Source organism: Charadrius vociferus, unplaced genomic scaffold, assembly GCF_000708025.1.
Source record: "Charadrius vociferus isolate BGI_N301 unplaced genomic scaffold, ASM70802v2 scaffold163, whole genome shotgun sequence".
NCBI classification, from domain to species: domain Eukaryota; kingdom Metazoa; phylum Chordata; class Aves; order Charadriiformes; family Charadriidae; genus Charadrius; species Charadrius vociferus.
The window spans coordinates 21188925-21211135 of NW_009648332.1; the positions used below are offsets into that span (position 1 = coordinate 21188925).

The 22211-nt window shown below is 38.5% G+C and overlaps 1 protein-coding gene across 1 annotated transcript in view; it reads right to left on the reverse strand.

Moving 5' to 3' along the window:
* Nucleotides 1-11826, reverse strand: part of PTPRC (protein tyrosine phosphatase, receptor type, C) — a 68404-nt gene extending 56578 nt beyond the window's left edge. The window contains exon 1 of the mRNA XM_009884927.1: nucleotides 11760-11826. Coding sequence (XP_009883229.1) covers nucleotides 11760-11826 — 67 coding nt within the window. The remainder of the gene's footprint in view (nucleotides 1-11759) is intronic.
* Between the last annotated feature and the right edge of the window lie 10385 nt (nucleotides 11827-22211).

Consider the following 22211-nt stretch of genomic DNA (forward strand, 5'->3'; position numbering starts at 1 on the left):
TAAATAACATCAACAAATGCAATGCCCATTTGGATACCAATAATTGAAAACAATACCAAAATAATAATGCTAGCATTATATAAGTCACTTTCATAGACATAAATACAATAGAAACAATTGAAAGCCTCAGAAATAAGTAGGAAAGACAGCTACCAACGGGTTGCCCTTGGTCAAGAAGTACAGGAACGTGGCAGGTTTGGCACTACACTACTGCAAAGAACTAAATGTTTAACCAGACCTCACTAGGTTTTTAAAAAAAAAATAATCCCAAAAAAAACCCCAAACAAAAAAACCCAACACATCAACGCACAACAAACCAGAATTTCGATATTAGTTCCTCAATTCTGTTCCAAATATTGAAAGAGTACCTATGAAAAAGCTTGGTTTGCTTCATTTGCAACATTGCCAGAACTTCAGTACAAAATTACACCCTGGAAAGTCGCAGATACATGTGACTTTCACAATGTATAATGACTATTTTATAATAAAATCATACACACATAAGCTTTTCCAAAAGACATTGTCTGGGGAGCAAAGATAATTATTCAAGAGTTGGCAAATGTCCATTTGTATTGCCAGTGCAAATCTCTAGTTCTTTTACTTTCCCAACACTTACAAACATTCACCAAAATCTTTCATTCTGTGATAGCAGACTGCTCTTTTGGTCCGGCACAGAAACGCTCCAGAGCATGCAGTGAAGACACCTTTTGCCTGCAGAGCTAATTCTGTGCATGAGACATGGAGTTAGTGAGGCAGAGGACCACAAAAAATAAAAGAGATCTCACAGCTAAGTAATAAAATGCTGGTTTAGGTGACAGAAATAAATTTTAGCTCTTGTCACAGAATTTTTGGATGATGCTACAAAATCTACTTATACTACTTTTCCATACAGTAGTCATTAATAATTGGTCTGCATTTAACAGGTTCCTATCTTAATTATAGCAATGTGATTCGCAGAAGTAGTGACCTTTCAAAACTGTAAATTAACTTAAGTAAGGGGTGCTTTAAAGAGTATGGTGTTTGCCTTAGATGAAGCTTCCTGAATCAATAGATTTATTTGCTGTTTGGATCATTTTGTCATCACAAATATGAAAATCCATATGTGTGTAACACTTAGCTACAGAAGATGACCACCGTCATCAAAAACTTCAGAAGAAACTAATATTTCTAGCTGCAGAAATTTTTGAATAGTAATTCTGTAAATACGGCCTGAACTATACATTAGGCAACATAGATATAATAATACCCTGAATACATTTTCATTCTCTACACAGAGAAGATAACCCTGTAGTGGAAAAACCGTATGTGACAGTAAAAACTGCCATAAGATATAGACGTAAAGCTACTGCCTGAAAACTGGGTACTTGGCTTTGCAACCTTCATGCCACTCTGTACATGTGATTTCTTAGTTTTTAAAAACATCCTCCATCCTCAAAATAAATCAGAAAGTCTATGAGAGGGCAAAGTGCTGCTCTCCCCAGGCTTTATTTGCAGGACTGGGATGCATATAGCTCCTTGCTTAAATCTGCCCCTTGGGGTTAAGGGAGTACTGATAGCATGAGGACATTTTCATCTTCTCTGTAAGACAGTGCTAGAAGACTTTCATCAATGAGCTTTGCAGATATTTGCTAACAGTGCAGAAGTGGTGAAAGTCAATGCCCTTGGCTGCTGTCTCAGGCCTTGAAGTATGACATAGAGGCTATCAGCTTTTCATGTCTTTCTCTCTCCCCCTCCTTTCAGCTGCTCTCTTCCCCAGTGCCATCTCACTCCCAGCATCCAATCTCTTCTCTTAAACCAGTTTCATCATCCTTCCTCTGATGCTGTGAGGTAGCAATCACTGTACCATCATATTCTGACTCCCTGTCCCACAACATCAATCTCCCCTCATTCAGCTTCATATCCAATCAGAATTTCTGAATGTCAATTCTTATAACTACAGAAAATTTCACTAAAAAGATGCCAATTGCATCCACTAACAGTGTAAAGATCTGACATCAGCCATAGATTAGATTTATCACACTCTCAATTATTGCAGTGCTTTTTAAAGACTACCATAAAGATTTTAAGTGATTTTTTTAAAAAGGATGTAGTTACATACCTGTTTCCTGCTACCTGTGCTTGCTCATTGCCACAATGACAAGCTGACATAACAGATAGAGCTCAGATTTTACAGAAAAGCAATATTATTAAACAGTTATTACACAATACGTCAACTTCATTCAAGACTCTACTCACAGCTGTATCTTATGATCACCTACTGTAATAGCAAACACAGACATTCCAAACCCTCAGCATTTCACAACAAAATCTTTTCACTCAAACTTGCAGCCATCTAGTACCCAAAAGTCCTCATGACCCTTAACTCCAACTCAGCAAATGAATCACAACGATTTCCACCAAAAAAAAACCCCACCACCTCTGTAGAGTTCAATAAATATTTCAAAAAATATTCCATACTGTAATACAGATCCAGGTCACACTTGAATTAATTGCAGGCAATTCCCAGACCTTGTGTCTACAGAGTTCACCATCTGATATGCAGGAAACATGATGCCATCCTCTGCAGCCCTGAAGATAAGTTCTGTATTTCTTTCTCCTTGCTTTTTTCAGGAGAGAAGAGTTATAGTGTGACTTTTTTTTTTTTTTTTCAGTCTAAATAAATCTGCTAGGTAAATTACAGGTTAAAATTAATTTATTATTGTTATTACTGTTTATGAGCACTTAGATATAATAATGCTGAATGCAACATAAAAATTTTCTTAACTGACGAGAATGTGGTCCCTCTCTTTTATATACAGGTTCTGTTCACGTTAGCTCGTTTCCTGCAGATAGAGTATCTGCTACAAGAATTGAGAGTCAGAGGGATGAGATTACACGCACTCCCATGCAAGAGAGTGAATGTGCGTGTGTGTTCGTAACCCGTCATCTACACATTCTGTTGTTTGTTTACTGTATTTCACTAACTGGTGGAGAATATGATATGCTAATGAAAGGATTAAACAACTGGAGAAAATAATCATTGCAAATAAATATAGTGCCTTTGTACACGACCTGATTTTTTATTGACTATATTGTTTATATAGCCAAAGTGGAGCTTTAGAGCACCCTAAGTTTTCACTTGCAGCAGTTTTATCATTAAGAGTTATCTTCCAGGAATACGTGCACCAGTTGTTGTCACGTAAAGAAGTTATAAGAGTACAATGTGAGAGCTGGAATACATGGACCTATGTAGGAGAGTTTGTTTTGGATCCAGGGAATAGTTTATTCAGTTGTATGCTGCTTTGAATAAGACGTACGTCCCTTTCTCAGAAAAGGAAATAAATAGCTCAGGGGATTATGCAAGCTTTTTGGCTGAGCACATATGCTACTATTACTTTTTCCTTTATCTGTCTTTCCTCTTGCCTCTATACCATTCCTTTTTAAGAAGTATCCATGCTGTCCAGAGTCAGATCATAAACCCTTTGAGGACAAGATCATATTTCATCCTACATTTGTATAGCACCTGGCCCAACAAGAATGCTTGATCATCACTGTGACAACGAGCCCTACCGTACATGCAGGTCAGACAGCCACACAGGCACAGGACCAGCTTCTTCCTGACTTTCCAAGTGTTCAGTATTCACAACTTCAGAACAAGTTTCAGAAAAGATTAATTTGCAGCTGCACTCCAATTTTTCACATCATCTTAGTGACCAACACGTGGATGTCTTCTGAAAATCTGATCCTTTTCTTCTATGAAAAAACAGTTCTCAAGTTTTTTGGAGCTTACAGTGAAAACTGGGGGTGTCTCCTCCAAACAGCTTTCTCAGGGCAGCTAACAGGAAAGCAGAACTTTGAGTTTGAAGACCCCCAGTAGGTTAAAAAAAAAAAACACAACACAACAAAGTGGGCTTTATTTCTTTGTTCTACAAAATACGGTTAAAAGAAACCCCACAGAGACAAAATAAATCCTATAAGACACTTGAAGGTCTTTTCAGACTTTCCACTGACGTCACCACTGAGGTGAGACTTAGGTGAGCAGCAACGCTGTTGTGAAGAGAAAGAGAGAGCATCAACTGCAGAGAAAGCAGCTGAAAATGGCCTATCTGACATACTCAGCATTATTAAAATGTCTTCATTGCTCAGTGAAGAGTGTTTTTAGAAGCTGTGGTTTGCAAGCAATCCTTCCCTTGCCATTTAAGGCACGCTTCTGCAATGATGACACACTTGTTGACATGTCTGGAGCAGAATCACTTCCATGTTGTAAATGGTTGTCTTCCCAACATTAACAAGAAAACTTAAACCAGCTACTGTGCCAAACACTTGTGTATTTATTCAGGGTGGTGCAAAACTGCATCTTAGCAGGCTCTTAAGCCTGGCATTAATCACAGCAGGAAGACAAATGCAGCTGTCGGGGTTTTTTTTGTAAGTTTTTGGAATAATCTGATCCTTAAATCTTGGAATTCTTCCTGAACTCTTCTGTGATTTCTAATGAACTTAATACATCCTGTGATGATTCAAAAGGCTTCTACAGGTGACATTTCCATAAACAGTATGCCTCTATAAATACTATCTTACTACATATTAAAACATCTATTTTAGCACTTCTAAATCCTCATGGCAAAACTGGCCAACCTTCAGAAAAGTATGAAGTGCTGAATTCAGTAGGCCAAACATTACAGGATTTTAGGAAAGTCTCACCTCTGAGTATTACAAAACCTGTAAGTATCGCAAAACCTTGATCTATTAATATCAAGGATAAATAACTCTTTATACATCTTACATTCAGTTCCTTGAGCTGCCTCCCTCATATTCAGCACCATTCCACAGTAAACCTTCTGAACTGTAAGTATGTAAGTTGATACTTGGTTAAGCAGTTATTATTCCTAATATTTTCTAAGAGTGAGAGTGAGTGCATTGAGCAGCTCTCAGAAACGTTTATTTCCAAGTCATTTGATTAGCAGACTAGGACAGCAAAATCAGAAATGCTACTGAGTTGTACTAACGCATATTTCTTACTGCTGTTTCACATCTTTCCCTCAAACCTCAACCACATTTCATACTTCAGACTAACACATGAGACTGCAGGTGTGTGGAGGATGTAGAAAAGTCTTTCAGCTCTGTTGAAGCACAGAAGCATTAATGAAACTGCAAACAAGGCCAAGTATTTTCACGTATTTATCAGGCAGTCTCAAGTATCATAAAAGTTATACTTCCATTCACAGGCACATAGATACATGGCACAGGCCTGCACATTTACACATATTATTTGGGGATGAGGGAACTTGTATATTGTTTACAAGAGATCTAGGACAACAATCTCTCACTGCCATCAGGGACCAAGTAAGAAAATGACACATAATTTAAAAAAAATATATGTTTCATTACCATTTAAATTCTTCCAAGAAAGAGCGATAGGAATAAAGAAATCCTCTAGATACTCTATCCAAAACTCATTAAAACCAAAAGATTTCTCTAAGGTGTATATGCATGTGATTCTGCATTCATTTTAGACATCTGATGTCTTTCTCAAGAAGATTAACTAAACTGCTGCAATAGTAACATTGGTCATCTTTCCTTTGATTATGCGAGCACGTGATTTTAAATCATATGCTCACAGTCAGCTTGGCCTGCATTTCTCTAGAACAGTTGGTTTACATTTATAAATGCTACCACTGACATTCCTAAAACATCTAATTTCTAGACAGGCTTACTATTGTATTTACCCCTAAGTGTGGAGCATGCTTTGTAATGGGAAGCCTGTTGCAGCTACGGTCCATTTAGCACACCTCATCTCATGCGCAGACACGGGAAGGAAAAAAGCTGGCAGTCCTCTGCTTGTGTCTCACAAGGACTCACTGACCAACTTCGGTTATTTCACCCAGCATTGGTTAAAATGGAGACTACAGTTGATGTGATCATGTTTTGGAGAATTTCAGATTTGCTGAAGTTAAGCACAGTATGGGTTATTCTTACTCAGCACAAAGTATCAGCTCCCCATTGAGAACACCTGTGCTTTGCGACTGAGAGCAAGGTAGAAATTTATGCACAAGCCATTTGTTTCATACTTTTTGTTTTCTGTGCTCAGATACACTATTCAAAATACTCTAATGCACAACCAGTTTCCTCAGATTAATTTATGGTAGTTTACAGGTTGCAAGAGATGTGTTTCCTCAGAATATTTGAGGAATTAAGGATACATTTTGCAACAAGGTAAGTGCTACTACTTTCAACTTAAGGGATGATGAAACTGAGATCTGGAGAAATGAAAATGACTTAACACTTCACACCATGAATTTCTGAGATGGCCTAGACTGCAGCTGACTTCTGTCTCTTAGATCTTATTCTAGAAGCTTGACTATGCTCTGCCATTTATCTTCCCCTTTTTTCCACCTGTCTTAACTCACAAGCATCCAGAAACAGTTGAGGGACTAACGCTATGTTAAATATTCCATTCACAGGTTCTGCAATGTATATGATTAGCTGGAAAGGCTTTACTAGCCATATATTTTTGCACTATCTCAGCTGAGGCTCTGTATTGTGCTACATTTACCCTCAGCTCATCTAGGACACATAGGCTTCATTTAACAACTGCTATCTCCTTATATGCTCTATAAAAAGCTTCATTGTATGGCTTCATTTTTCTGTTAGACTGATAGTTTCATTATTTCTCTTTTTTTTTTTTTTTTGTCAGGAGAAGAATTTATTTCAAAAGGCAATTAAAAATATTGGTCCACAGAGTCCACATTTTTGCAACAACAAAAAAAAGTCATTCACGCACAACAAAAGATACCTCTAGAGCTCTGTGCAGGGTGGTGGGCTTATGAATGAAGAACAGACAGATTGTAAGAGAAGTCTTTGAAACTAGAGAATAGAAACCTAAGCAAGCAGGCGAGCTGAGGAGGCACTGACACAGAGGGAATAACTGGAAGAACAGTACTGCAAAGTAGTGGTATAAAAGAAGAGAAAAGAAGTGGATCCTGTTAGCTATACAACACTATGGATAATATAAGCTGGCACTGAAGTGCTCGCAGCTAGTTTCTAAAATCCTGTCACTGAAGGCCCCAAACTGCTTTACTTGAAAGGGAAAGAAGCCTGGAAATAGATAAAATGCTGTAACAGTTACTGAAACACCAGTGAACAAGATCTGTTTGCCAGTGTATGGATAGCCTGGAAATGCATCAGGACACACAGCATAGCAGTCTGAGAGACAGTAAAGTAGCAGGGGAAAAAACAGCTTTCACAACTGTATCTGTTATTTTAATCTTGATATTTACAGGAGGAACTCAGAGTTTTGCCACTTTAAAGCTTTTTACCATTTTTTTGCACAGAAGTGCTTCAGGGCCTAAACTGAGCTCTGAAGAGAGTAAACTATTCCCCCTCCCCCCCCAAATGTTTTGGGTGTTCTGTATTCGATAATTTTACCCGAAAGAAATAACTGCTTGATTTCTAGTTATATACGATTAAAGATGAACAAATGTGAGCAATGGACATCTCTGCACGATGCAGAAAGTGGCAGAGCTCAGGGACCATCGCTGCCTCCCAGGCAGGGCTGGCAGTCACGGCCCCAGCAGCCAGCTCAAAGGGCACAGACATCCCAGCCCAGCCCTGTCTAAGCTGCCGCATTCCTGTAACGGGCACATGTTCTTGCTAGGCTTTGAAAGGAGTTCCCTCACAGCCCCGAAGAGCTGAACTTATGCGAGCAAGCCTTGCCCGGCACATGACACTTTCCTGCATTGCCTCTCATTCCTCTGCCATCTCGGGGGCCATCTCTGCATCCCCCCCCATGTGCTGCATTCCCCTGTGGTCCTCATCCCCAGGGCTGACAGCACAGGGGGAACAGCCACCCAAACAAAAGGGAACGGCAGCGGCAAGACTCAGTGCTGCAAAACACGGGGTAATGCAGAGACACTCCAGCTAACTCCAAACGAGGTAGCTGAATGACTACGAAGAGAAGTTAAGCCATGACAGCAGAGAGCTCATTGTGGATTAATTTGCTCTGCCTTCCTGGTGGGCCAGATGTGTGCCTATGAATATTAACTCCTAAAACCAGATCAAGAACGTAAACAGAGGACAGAACATTTTCATGGCCTGCTGTTCTCCTTTCCTTGCTCCCAGCATGGTACAGCACATACCACAATGCAGCTGCACAGGAAAAGAAAACAGGATCATTTTCATGCATTATATACAATGCATTCACAATTTCAGTGTGGAGACTACCTACTTGTTTAATGCATACACATGCTACCTGGGAGGCAGGCAGTTCTGCAGATAGGTCACACAGTCAAAAAACCAGAGCTTGACTCCTGGTACTAGGAATATTTTGAAGTCACTCCATCCTGTTTCCTCCCCCCACTTCTTCTGTCTTATCTCATTATATGTGCAATGTTTCTAACCCATTCGCTGTTGATTTGTGCTTCAGAACCTAAACACACAAACTTAAGTTCAGCAAATTAAAACTAAAACTGAAGGAAGCAGTTCCAACATACCATGCCACTGAGAGCTGGATTTTCTTTAGCACTGGTCTCTGCGTGGCAGTTTTGCGGCTTTAGGTCTATATTGGTAAACATTCTCAGTATGTTAATATACTGAAGTGAGCAAATACAGAATGACAGGCAAATGTCTTTTCCACACTAAGTAAGAAAGACTCATTAGTCCAGAACCAATGTCTCTTGCCCTATCTGCAGTTATAATCAACACACTGCATCAACAACCCGGCCATCCGTCCATTAGTGCTAGTCTAGGTGAATGGGTAAAGAAAATTACATATTTGGTCCAAATCAGGAGCTAATTCTTGTCCAGAAAGCATGTAGCTATGCTAGTGTGCTGCCGTGCTCTGATTAACATGTGTCGGGCTGGTGGCTGAAGTACATCACCATAACGAAACTGAATGCCTTCCAGTTTAGAACTGGCTTGGGTCCGGCCAGCCCAGGAAGTGAGCAGGACTGCCTGAGCCCCTGTGCACACACAAACTCTCTGTCTCAGCTGATTTTGAATAAAGTATTGGGACTGTGCAAGATGTGAAAAGCAGGCAGTTTGTTTCAAATTTTAAGAGGTCCCTGAGCGCAGGACTCTGATATAGGTATTTCAGAAAGCCTTAAGTGTACCACTAAAAAAAAAAGAATATGATACAGTCCTAAACAGAACCTGCAGCGGGGGCATCCATAAGAGGAACATGTCAGAGGCGGTGTTCTAAAGCCTTCACTTCACTTTCTTCTACCTTAATACCTATCCTTCTGTCAGAGCAATTCCCCTTCTCCTTCATCCTACACATAGAATGAACCAAGATTACTAAATTCCTCTACTTAAAAATTAGGTCTGCCAGACTCCTTCCAAAAGGGATAGACCAGTCTGTGAAAAAGCTTTTCACAGACGGTCAAAGCCATCGGATGAGCTATACTGACACTGATGTGTGAAGAAAATATAACACTTCCAGGTGGAAACCTCCACAGCTGTTGGGCATGCAGACTGCATGGCCCCAGATTTTGTGTGCCTGCCAAAGTTTAGTAATTTTAACCTGGAAAATAAAAAAGCCACACCCAAAATTATCAAGCAATTATTTAATTTCCTGAAATAAAGGAAGTGGGTCAGAAGTGGGTGAATGCTTTTGAAAGTTGACAAATTGCTAATACTTTTGTGGAGCAGGGGGAGGAACCCGAATTAATGATCTAATGGAAAAAAAAAAAAAGTGCTTTTCCTACAATCATTTCTTTTTCTTTTTTTCTAAATAGAAGCAAAGGTTTTTTCTAAACATTTCTCTAAACATTCCTAACTTTTTTGTTGTTGTTATTTTAATGTAGTTTGATGCTCTTAAAAGCAGCTTGGCGATTACAGGAAAATAAAGATGTTTATAGGACTTCTGCACTAGTGGTGGAAATCAGACAACCTTAAATTTCTCCTGCTATGTCTTCAAAATCACTAGGTATAATAGGCTCTTAGACAATAGTAACAAAATAAATCCCAAAGCCCACCCAACACTTACTAACAGGTGCCTGAAAATTGTTCTTGCCATAAAACCAAAGCCTACACCACCTTTTCCTAATGTAGCTCCTCCAGTAACAAACTCCTCCCTAGAAGACTGCCCAGTTGCCCAGGTAGAGTACGAGGCAGAGTAGTCTAACACAGCAAAGATGAAGTATAATGGTTCTGTCACCCTGACAAAAGAATCAATCTCTGTGCCAAACTACACAGTCAAAACAAGGTCTGTAAGGCTGATTATTAGATACTGCAGCGCAAGCCTGTTAATTACTTCTAGTGTATTAGAGAGGAGTTAAAACTTATAATTTCTTTGAGGCTCTTCTCTTTAATAGAAGTATGTGGCGAGGAACTGGCTTGAGCTAGACTACGGTGTGTGGACAGAGAAAATAACTATTACTTGAAATAAAATACTGCTACCCCTCTTTCTGTCTTCCAGCCCTGTCTGTTAGCTAGCACATCGACTGACTGTGAAGGTGGCTGAGAGAGCAGACAGTAACCTGCCCTTTCTGGAGAAAAGGGAACGGTGGGAAGTCTCAGAAAGACATAAAATGGAAAGTAGGACAGCAGATTAAAAAAAAAAAAAAAGGACAGGAAAAGCAAGAGATTTTTTTTTCTTTTCTTCTACAGTACAGCATTCACTTGTTTTCTTATAATATCCAACAGCTACCAACCAGATTTATTCAGTGCAGCCTGTCTTCACAGACTTTGAAGGACAAGAGAACTAATGGTCAGGCTTCAAATGCTCTTCTTAGCTGGTTATCAACTAAAGACAGATCATTTTATTGCTTACATCAGTATAAACCTGGAGTTACTATAGTGACATGACGATAGAAGCACGCATAAATTCAATGTATGCAAAAAGACGTTTCAGCCCTGTATGTAATTTGCTGCCATTTCAGAATATATGTTTCAAGCCACTTTTTAGAGTGAACATTACTTTAGAGAAAAGCTTTTGTGTCTGCCATCAACTATCCCAAATTACCTTAACTAGTACATATACATAAAATACTACATGTTCTTTTCAAGAAAATATTTTCTTAAACATAGATCCATTTTTGTCTCTATATAAAGTATTACCTCAAAATTAATTGCTTTTCTTGCTGCTCACAGTATCTTTCACATCAAGCATGTTTTGCAAGATCAACCTCTTGGCCTCTATCTTTCTCTTATAAAATTAAAAAAATTCAAGCAACAAATTTACCTGTGGTGGAGTAATTAGACAATTAAAATTTTTGCAGGCTCGTTAAGAAGCAGTTTTCATAACATAAATAATTCATATTTTATAAAAGTAATATAAAATCAGTAATTTCCCAACTGTAGAGATTACCTTTCAATGTTTATATTTTTTTTACTAACCCCACTGCAGTAAAAATCAAAATTTGAGGAACTATAAGCAGATTCTGAGATCAGGGAGTGGCTAAAATGGATAGGAAGATTTTTTCTTGAAGGATTTAAACACAGAAAAAGTACTGCATTGTGAGATGAAACCTGACAAAGACTGTATTGAACAGGCTCACATAAGAGATCTAGATGTATTCTTTTTCAAATAAAACTACAAATCTCTCTTCTTTTTTTTTTAATTGTTCATATAGCTCACATATGACCGTGCGGAAGACATTTTAGCCTTGTACATTATGCGTCAATCTTCCTGACTTAGGTTCTGACACCACTGCATACAATTGTATTCTAGTTTGTGAACAAAGCTGTCATTTCTCCACTTTCCAAAACTTTTCATTTGTTTTACTTCTACAGAGGACATTAAGGGATCAAAATGAGAGAAAGAAATATCAACTGCTACCTACCTTTGACAAAAGCATCCTGTCTCAGAAACGCAACACCAAATGCTAAGAGTTTAAGCCACAAAAACATGGTTACTTCTGGAAATCAGGCGTATCCTTATGAAACAGCATGTGTCTCTCTCTGGAAAGCAAAATAAGTGTTATCTCTCTGCAAAAGAATTTCTCAGCAATACTTGAACCAAAAAGGAGAATAACTAGGCACATACATTGCACTGCCTGCTTATCTGTGAAGGAGTTGCTTCCTCTGTTACCCCAAACTAGCCACTCGCAAACTCGCTCTGCAGTTTAGTGATGTCAGAGACAATTACTTCTTCAAAAAAAATTCTTTCAGTTTCCAGGAAGTCAAGAGGGTTTTTCTTAAGTTGCGGCAGTAATGCTCAGCTTCCTTAATTCAAACAAAATAGATAATTTTCAGCCATTTCTTTCTACCACAGACCTAAACAAGACTTAACTTTTCAAAGGACTGGATTTGACAAACAGTCATTCTTTCTCTTCATATTCACTTTTCTATTGCATACATGCGCCGAGTCCATTCTATGTAATGGGTGGTTCTTGAGATTCCTGTTGAGAGAAGGAGAAACCCAAACCACTGGTTAACGAAACCCTTATATTGGCAACAGGACCTTCATAAAAAAGATGCATCCTCAAGTGAAGCGACTGGCAATTAAATGAAAACCCTTTAAACACAGGATATATTTCTGAATCTTTCCGCAAGGATGCAATTCTAGGCATGACAGTAATACACAACAAATGAATAAAGACATTCTAATTCCATTTTCTGTAATGTTCAGTGCATAATTAGATAGGTTAATGCAATTCTTTACCATGATAGTGCCAAAGGATTGTGGTCCCTTTCCTGGAGCTGATGCAAGGTATACCAAAGACATTTTCCCCTCACTGCCTCCACTGAGATAGTACTCAACAACTTGATAACAAATGCTCATTATACAGTAGATTACAAAGTGAATAAATGTTGGGATTGCTTCTCTTATTGGAGTTGTCAAAGATTTTAAAAAAACTAGCAGAATCCTGTCACAAGACAGATAAAGAAGGCAAGAGAATATATTTGTGCTTATTCTTCATAAGTCTTTCAGAAACTTCCTAAGCATCAAACAGGAAAAAGTTGCACAAATTCATATCATAATTCATAGATCATACAAGCAAATCAAACTCCTCATAAGATTAAACCCAGCTTCCATGTGTCCAACTTTTAAGTCTTACAACAGAGGCCAAAATCTTAGGTTCCGTTAAGCAGTATGTCCCTATACGAATTGGCTGTAATAATAATTATATTGTAAACACGTTCAGAACAAAACTGACATAGTGATAACACTCTGACACTCCAGAGACTCCAATTTTGATCTACAACAACTTCATCATCCTGGGGTTGTCACAAATTGAATTTGGACTATAGCCATACATTGTCTGCAACACTGACATCCTAGTCCCAAAGACTAAAGACCAAACAAGGATAACAGAAGGGCTGAAGTGTGCTCTCTGATGAATAGAGTGCATATAACCTGTGGAGAATTTCACATCAGGGTTCTCAACAAGAACCGGGCTCCATTTGAACCTGACCTTCCCCAGCAGTTTTATACAACCACCACTCAACTTTTCAAGATGTGTACCCAAGACAAATTCCTGCACAGTGGACCTTTTCTGGCTGCGTGATATTTTCACAGCTTCCATAACACTTAAATATTGCAACATATCATGTATATTATTTAGTGATAACATCACACACTCTAGCCATCATATGATTTGTGTATAATATTATTACACAGTTGAGAAACCATAAACCATCAACTCTTAAAATTACTGACCAAAATTACAAATGAAACTCGCAGAGGATTCAGAGACTCAAACCGTATATTGTAAGTCTCAGTGAAGTGCTAAGAAAAAAAATAATCTGTTTCCAAGAGCAGGTCCTTCAATCAGCAAATTATTTCAGTGCCCATTTTCTCACAATGAACCACCGCACTGTAACTGAGAGAGAACAAACACCTTCACAGAAATTACACGGTGGTTTTGATTTCAGATTAGTCTCGGATGTTTTAATATTCCATCTGTTTGCAGTACATTTGAAATACAAATCTCAGTTGTCTATTTTACAGTTGTCTTCAAGGACAATAGGAAGAAATACAGGCTACAGTGGTACTAAAACACTGGCTTCTCAAAGACTCTAATTAAGAAGCCAATAGTTTTACTGAGAGATGCTATGTGCATTTTAGTCACTAAGTCCTCAAAACAGCTGCAGACCTGGCCTAAGAAGGAGGAAGGAAGTATGTGACAAGAGCATGCTAGCTCAAGATTTCTCCCTTCATAATAAGCCATTTAAAGCAGGTAATTATCAACTACATACACAATGCTAGAAGTTACACAAAAGAAAATTCAGATTTAAGCAAAAAAAACATAGAATCAGCCAAAGGCAATCAGTATACTCTGCTAGAATTTTCATTAGTAACAAAAACCTAAATGTCGAGGGATATAAAGCTGTGTGTATTGGAGGACTTCAGAACTGACAGAGCAACCTCAGCTCTACTGGTTAACAAAGGAGGGCAGTTTAGTTCCTCTCAGCCACAGGGAAGGTAAGGAAATGGTTGTTGTAGACCTGCTGTGTGGAAAACATGGTCCATAAAAGCAGTTGCTCCAGAAAAAGAAAGAAAAGAAGATGGTTTGAAGGGGAAATTCCTACAGCGTAGGTTGGCTGATGGACAAGATATAAGCCTTTCTGTTTCACTCTTCTGTCAAGGAGGTTGCTTGGTTTTGCTAGCTGAGATCACTGCATTGTGAGCAAGCCAAAGAACAGACTACAAAGTATGGAAATTTCAGTTCTAGTGTGGTTCAGACCTGTGCTCAAAGCGATGCTATGAAGATACTATAGCGGGATTTTACATTCATCATCTTATATGGTTCTCCATATCATGTAGGTTCAGTCTGCAACTTTCTATAAATTAATATATTATGGCTACACCGATGTATTTACACCCCACATTTGCTGTTCACGGCTCAGCCAGAATAAATCACAAATGCGTTTGCAGCTGTTAGAACACATGAAGTCTTTTCCCAAACATAAACTGCAGTCTTTTTCCCAAGGATAAACCCCAAAACCCACTTTTTGGGGAATGGGAAAGGATTAATTTACTCTGCCTGCAGATTAAGCAATGGGCTATTAAAATAAATCCTTTCTCAGAACACAGTCTTAATTTTCAATCAGCCAAATGATTATGTCAGTATGTAACTATAGCAGTATACTTCCCCTGCACTGGAAAGAAGCAAAGCCAGAACCGTCAATTTGTACTATTATGGATTTCTAAAACGACATTAAAAAAACATGTACATACTTGAGTTACCCATCTCTTTGGAAGTCTCTCTCTTTTGTAAGTTTCCAAAAGAGCCAAAATACCCAAAACAAAGAAACAACAAACCCAACACAACTGTAAGAAATAAATCTTTTCTTGTCTGATTCACCTCTCTTGCAACACAGTAGATTTATTAAATTACCATATATATCTCCGTACTCTGTGCAGTTAAACACCAGCTCAAAGGGCAATTATATCACAACTGCAATAAAATTCTAAAAATATGAAGTGCCAATAACAATCAGTTTTCCTTTCAATTTACCTCTGAAGCCTTTGGAAAAGATCAAATACATGTCTCCTGCTTCATACCAAAAATTTAAAGAACAGAGCCCTTGAAATATAGAGAAAAGAAAGAGAATTCAAAGTAGAAAGAATTTAAAAAGTATGTCCTTGCTCCAGATGAGTTGCAAATATTGTTATGAAGCAAGTCACATAATTTTACATGAAAACACACTGAAATAATAATGATAAAATAATTAGTCATTCTATGCTAATTAATTTAAATTTTATTACATCAATGTTTGTTATATGACACTTAATTATGCCATTTGAAAATATTTCTATGCTGAAGTTACCGTTTATTTTCAGATAAATTAACTAACAGATCTGCTCTAAACCTTTTCTTTAAAAAAAAAAAAATGAAACGGCAAACAACAAATGAAAAAGTCACAAAAAGTAACAGAAATATAAAACAAGTTACATTTCAGAGCTAGCTAATAGTTTACAGGAATATACGCAGGCTATATTCAGCTTCAACATCTAAAATACACCACAACTGAGTTTGATTGACAATCGCCAAAATAACATTTGGCTCTACTGTGAGAGGGAAATTAAGTCTCAGAGAAACATACTGTTAGATTCTGTATATTCAGATACACTATCTTTGCAATAGATTTCTGAAATAGATGATGTAAGGAGGGAGAAAAATCAAGTTATTCTATGGAAAGCTGCAATGAGAATTCCCACAGCTTTTGATTTGCATTGATTTACACATGATCCACATATCCCACATGAGGATAATAATTGTTGAATAAGGAGATGACAATAAAGATATCATCAATCCTTATTTCCAATTTTCTTTCTCTCCTACCTCTGTAGTCCTTAGCTAGGTCTAATGAAAACTCACAGCATTTGACACAAGCCCTTGAAGCAAGAGCCCACCTCTTGCAGGGAAGTATTTCCCTTCTAATCCACTGTTCTTAGCAGAGTGACTTGAGCTAGATGGAAAGAGGAGTCTCAGCATAGATGGATCTTTCCGTGCCAGCCCTAAACTGTCTCCCTAGATGGGGGAAGGGGCAGAGCAACTGCCCCTGCTCCCAGGGCTGAGTAATAGCCCTAGGCCTAGTCAATTGTTCCCCTGGTTAGGCCAGGAGGGAGGTCTGGTTCTCTCACTGCAGCATCCGAGCAAGGAGTTGTGATCCTCAGAACACTACACGCTCCCATCCTCCTGCACAATCTCTCATAACACAACAGGCAAAAATGCTGTAGTTAGTGACTGATCCTAATACTGCAAAAGCTCTGCCCAGGTCCCAAAAATCTTACAGCTTGCTGAGAGAGCAAGATCTCTAATAGCCTCCACGGTCGCTGCTGACTTCCTTTTTACCAGGAGGCTTTTCTGTAGCTCTGTTTTGTAAGTTGTGCTGCACAAAGGCATCAGATTAAAGAGTGCACTGGGCATGGTGTGAGCCTCAAACACTACTACACAAAGCACCTCACATTTTTTGCTTCTGAAGGCATTGTTACTTAGCAGTGGTCCTGCTTGGCCAGGTCTTTTCACAGTGTGTAGGCAAAGGCAAGGCAAAGGAAGAGAAAATTCATCTGAACATGGCTGATTCTGTGGTTAAGCAGATTTCCTTTTCCAGAGTATTACACCGACTTTCAAACAAATTCAAATGGACAGCTTGGGCTTTACCTGCTTGGGCAGGAGCTCACAGGGAATTAAGTCACCCATTAAGGTAATTGTACTCAAGCGGGAAACCTGCAAAAAAGGACCACAACACTTTCAAATACATCTAAGAAAAGGGAAGGACAAGCAACAACTGGAGAGTAAAAAGGTACCCATGTAGGCCAGATAAACATAAGCACTCCATAGCTCCTTGCTCTACTAAGAGGCAGTTCAGAGTGGGTGGTATCTTGCTCTTTTCAGTAGAGACTCATGCCGTATTTCCTCCCTCCAAGTAGCAGTGACATCTGTGTGTGTGTGTGTGAAAGGGAGGGAGGGAGGACACATGACACCTCCATCCTCTAACAACTCCATCATATGGTAATGCAGCTAAAAAATCCCTTACTATTCTTTGTGGAGAAGCAAATGAGCTGGTTGCTATTCCAATGAAAGGTAGAGGAAAGTAGAGGACAGCCATAAAAATCACCGCTATCTACCCTAGAGGCAGGGAGACCATGAATTCTTCATCCATGTAAGTGACTTTGAGACTCCCCTCTTCCACCCCACAAAGTGTTCACAAACCACTCCTTAACTCTGCCTGGTACCACAGGGCTAGGAAGAAACAGACTGGAAAGATGGAGGAAAGGCAGCAGCAGTAGTAATCAGGGTATGAGCAGCACTTTCATACAGCCACAAGCCAAATAAATGCGTGTCTTGGGCTGGATTGTCACTGGTTGCCCCCAAAGGACTGGGCCTTGTATCTGCTGTAAGGTATCAAATACTAGCCATGCTTACCCCGCACACGAACACCTACAGGGCCTGTGCCACCCAACAGCTGTCATTCCTGTTGCTTGTTGTGTTGAACACCAAAAGATGACCAAAAGATGCCAATGAGACCACACTCTTTTTTGTTCTCTCTTCACATGAATTTATGTTGCTCGGTTTCACCCTGTGTTCATTTCCCTAAAAGTTTAGCCAAATAACAATGGGGAATTCATGTTCCTCACCAAACACAACTTCCAAGTCCAGATTCTCAACGTCAACATGGTGTCACTTTGGCATTCTTATCAAAGAATTTTAACTGGGTTGCATTTTTGCGGGGTTTTTTTGTCTTAGTTTGTTGGGGTTTTTTAAGTCAGGAAACATTGTTTTCCATTGGTACATAAGCCGGATTGCTGTTTTGTGTTAACATGTTTACAAAATGTTGTATAAATTGGTTTACACAAGAAATGTGTTCTTGAGAAGCCACCTTTGTTTTCTTTTTGTCTAGAGGCCTTGAAAGAATAAATTACAGAGCATGTAATTCAATAAAAACTAAATTATCTACATACTCCATACATCGCTTGGATTTAAAGCTACACACATTTTCTTTGTTTTGCATAATTTTCTTTGCATAGAAGTTGGCTCCTATCGCTTAGCTCAGTTACACTGATGTTCACTATGGCTGTACATCAGAATTAAACAGGTCCACAGAATCTGAAGGCACACACCTTAGCAAACACTAATGGACACAGGCTAAACTCATCCCAAGGGCAACTCTGTTTAAATCAAGGGAGGTACCCCCCCATAAAATGCATTACATCCTGTAAAATTAATTTGACTGCCTTACTGTTAAAACATTGAATAAATGTTATTGAATAAACATTGAATATATGTTATAATGCTCTTAAATTTGTTGAAAATTTGCTAAGGAATTTATTTTGCACACACTTTTTCAGCCTTGTTGGCAATTGCCAAGAACTATTTCTTGAAGAATGAAAACATTTTTACTTAATGTGTCATACTGGATCAAATTATTTTAAGGTCAAGAGTAAACAATACAGCTCTTTGTGCAGGCATACTGCTATGTTGTGATCAACCCTCAGGCAATGATGATTTGACATCTTCGCTTCATATGTTGCTTGCATGATCTAGGCTGTACCTGCTCAGGACAGAGATCGCATTTTGGTATCCCTGAGGCACTATTCACGATCTGGCCCAAAATGAGCAATAAGTCTATGATAAGCTCTCAGAAGTGTCAGACACTTACTTCTTACTTACATCTAAAATCATTCCAGGATAACAGTAGGCACAGCTGTTGTGAAATAGGTGGTCTTGAACAGCTCCATTTAACATACCCTCTTAGAATTTGCTGCCCTTAAGACAGTGGCAACATACCCGTAAGCACTGAGGCAGATTTGTGCTGAACATCTGCTCCTCCTCCTGGTTTTGAATGAGTGCTGGATGCTGAGAGCAGCTCAGGATTTAGCTTCATATACAGCATTAAAACACTGCAAAATGAATGAATTTTTGTCACATCATGAAACATCAAATAAACATTTTTACCTACAGTGTCTTTTCTTTGTATCCTTCCATCATCCATTTTGAAAGGGAAAATGAAAAGGAGGGACAATATTTGTTTGAATATTTGCTACCCATGGACCACTCCTTCTTGAACTCTCATTCAGAAAAGCCCTTCAATGATAGCAGATTTTTCCTTCTCAGTCTAATTCTCCTTTTTTTTTCACATTCCATTTTTCCTAGTAATAACCTCTAGATTCTTATAGACACTCATATAACTTCATCTTGGCAAATGAACAACCACAGCTTTAAAAAGCAGTGAGCTGAGTGCCAGGCAGTGAGCTGTGACTGCACAATCACACTGAAACTCAGGAGGAGCACCACAGCTGGAGGTGCTAAATAAGCTCCCTCTGTGCAGGATCCCCCCTATTACGTTCACCAAATCTGCTCTGCCTTTAGCAAAACTGATTACTTGCTTGCCCATTGCTTCCTATTAGCTATTCTGTGTCTTCTAGTTTATTTTCCCAAGTTATATGCAAAATTATACACAACTATATGACGCTCCGCAGTAAATGCTGTCTTACCTGCACCATACAGAAAGCCATAGTTGTGCCATATTTGCAGAAGGCCTGACAGAACACGACTCAAAGTAATAGTAACACCAGCCAACACAAAAGAGCCTACACAGAAAAGAAAAAAAGAAAATGCCCACAGAAACAATCTTTCCCAAGTATTTCCATTCTGGTTTCAAAATAACACTCACATACTTCATTGCAGTTCACTGGACATTCCCTTATCTCTTGGACATTGTTTCCTGAGTGCTCTGTAGCGTACTTGAAGACACGTCTGTTTATTCTGAAGCTAGTGCTTGAAATAAGCAAACAGGGCGTGGATTTTAGTTTTTTAATTATTTTTTTTCTTTTTAAAGCACAAGTTTATCTGAGGAAAGCTGGGACCAGCGTCAGGGTAGGCGATAATTCTAAGCTAACTGCTGGTTAGTCTGTGTCATAAATAAGTAGACCAGCTTGCTTTCTGTGAGTTCTCGGTCCATTTTTCATTTTTTCCCAAGAAGGTATCTTCTGTGACATTAACTGATGTATTGTTTGATACTAGCACTGTGTTCTGCTTCCAGCTGGACTGCTTCCCACCTAGGATGCCACATTCGTTGTCATACACTATTAGCTGTGGTCTGCAAGTCCTCTCAGTGTTTTGCTATCTGTCAGATGACAGTGCTTCTATCCAAGAGTATTTGTGTTCATTTTTTCAATAAGATACAGAATAACTTTATAGCAAATGCTTTCCTAACATCCAAACTATGATTATTTTTTGGATGAAATGTATTCCCACAGCTGATTGCAGTTATTATTGTACAGAAACACAAAAATGACCCTAAGCAAGGTATATACAAGCATAAACCACAAATATTTACCTAGAAGGCTGGTCTGCTTACAGTGATGCTGTTGGTCATCTTCTGATAGCCCATATCTTACCCTTCTCCACATTTTGACATGATTTTTCTCTCTGGGGCTGTCCAAATGGGTTACGTAGATGTCTCCAAAGATAAGCATGTGGCAGGCATTACTTCTTCCTCAGTGGCTTGTCAAGAAGCTACTGCTATAAAGCTAAAATAGTCCAGAAGATGTCTATAATCTTAACTCATAATATCCATCTTTGAATTTGAAACAGTTAGGAAACCAGACTGATCCCACAGACTTACCTTGGACATCAGGGTCTATGTCACATCTACCTCCCTCAGCTTCCTGCCTGTAAGCTCTTCAATTTATATGTTTCACACAGACACACTTAGTAAGCCATCTTAAAATGTGGCATGTTCATAATGCTGATACTCAGAAAAAGTCCCTCTAAAGAAAGACTGGTTGTCTTTGTTTACTCTCACACTATAAAAACAACAAAGAGATTAGCACAGGCAGTAAATTCAAAGCTTCTTTAAAGAAAGAGTTATCAAAATTGGAAGGAAACATTGACAAATAGTTCACTACAAGCAGAGACGAACTTTTCTGAGAAGTTTCTGTTGCATAAAAAGACTTCTGTAACATTGAAAATCCATGAAGCTACATCCTGGAACATACACATTTGAAATATATTTTTAAAGTATTGTCCCAGAAGCACTTTCTATTCAGTCTTGTAAAAGTCCATTTACCTTGCTTATTTGCTCCTTTAGTAAAAGTGTTAAAAAAATCTGATATTACCACTCATCTTCCCTGACTGACAAAAGATGAGTCAGTGTTAAAAAAAAAAATAAAATCATAATGCAGGTAAGAAATGGGGGAAGAATTAAAAAATACATGAGATGCATTGCATTAGCATGGAAAAAAAAGTTACTTGCTGTATGTTATATGTACTTCTTGATCAAAATATTTCAAAAATATTAGTTGTCTGCAATAATAGTTACATTAAATCCAAATTTACCAAACTGTCAGCCATCTCACTTTCTCTGCTACCTCCATACTGATTTTATCCTTTCTTTTAATCAAGAATGTTATTTGTCCTGGTACATAGAAAAAAAACATACTGCAGATTAAAAATTACAATGGAAGAGAAAAACTGAAAGCAATACTAGATTATTCAGGAAAAATGAGATCTGCAGTTAGGACCTATCAAATTTAAGATGGTTTGGCTGATCTTTTTAGATGTCTAGTCTGAGTGAGAACTGCAGAAGGTAAGTCTGAGCAAAAGTAAGAGACTCAATTGAGCATTTCCATTTCATTAAAAGGATTAAAATGAGTATTAGACAAAATCATTTATGCAATTTCAAAATGCTTCTCTGTCACTTCTTGTTAACGGGCATAATTAAAATCAGCTAACAGATGTGCAGAAATATTGGAAATGTGTACTTTTAAAGTAAGAGCCAGGTAAACAGTAGGCTCTTGTGCAGGACACAAACTTTGGCAGAGTGCCAAGTAAATACTT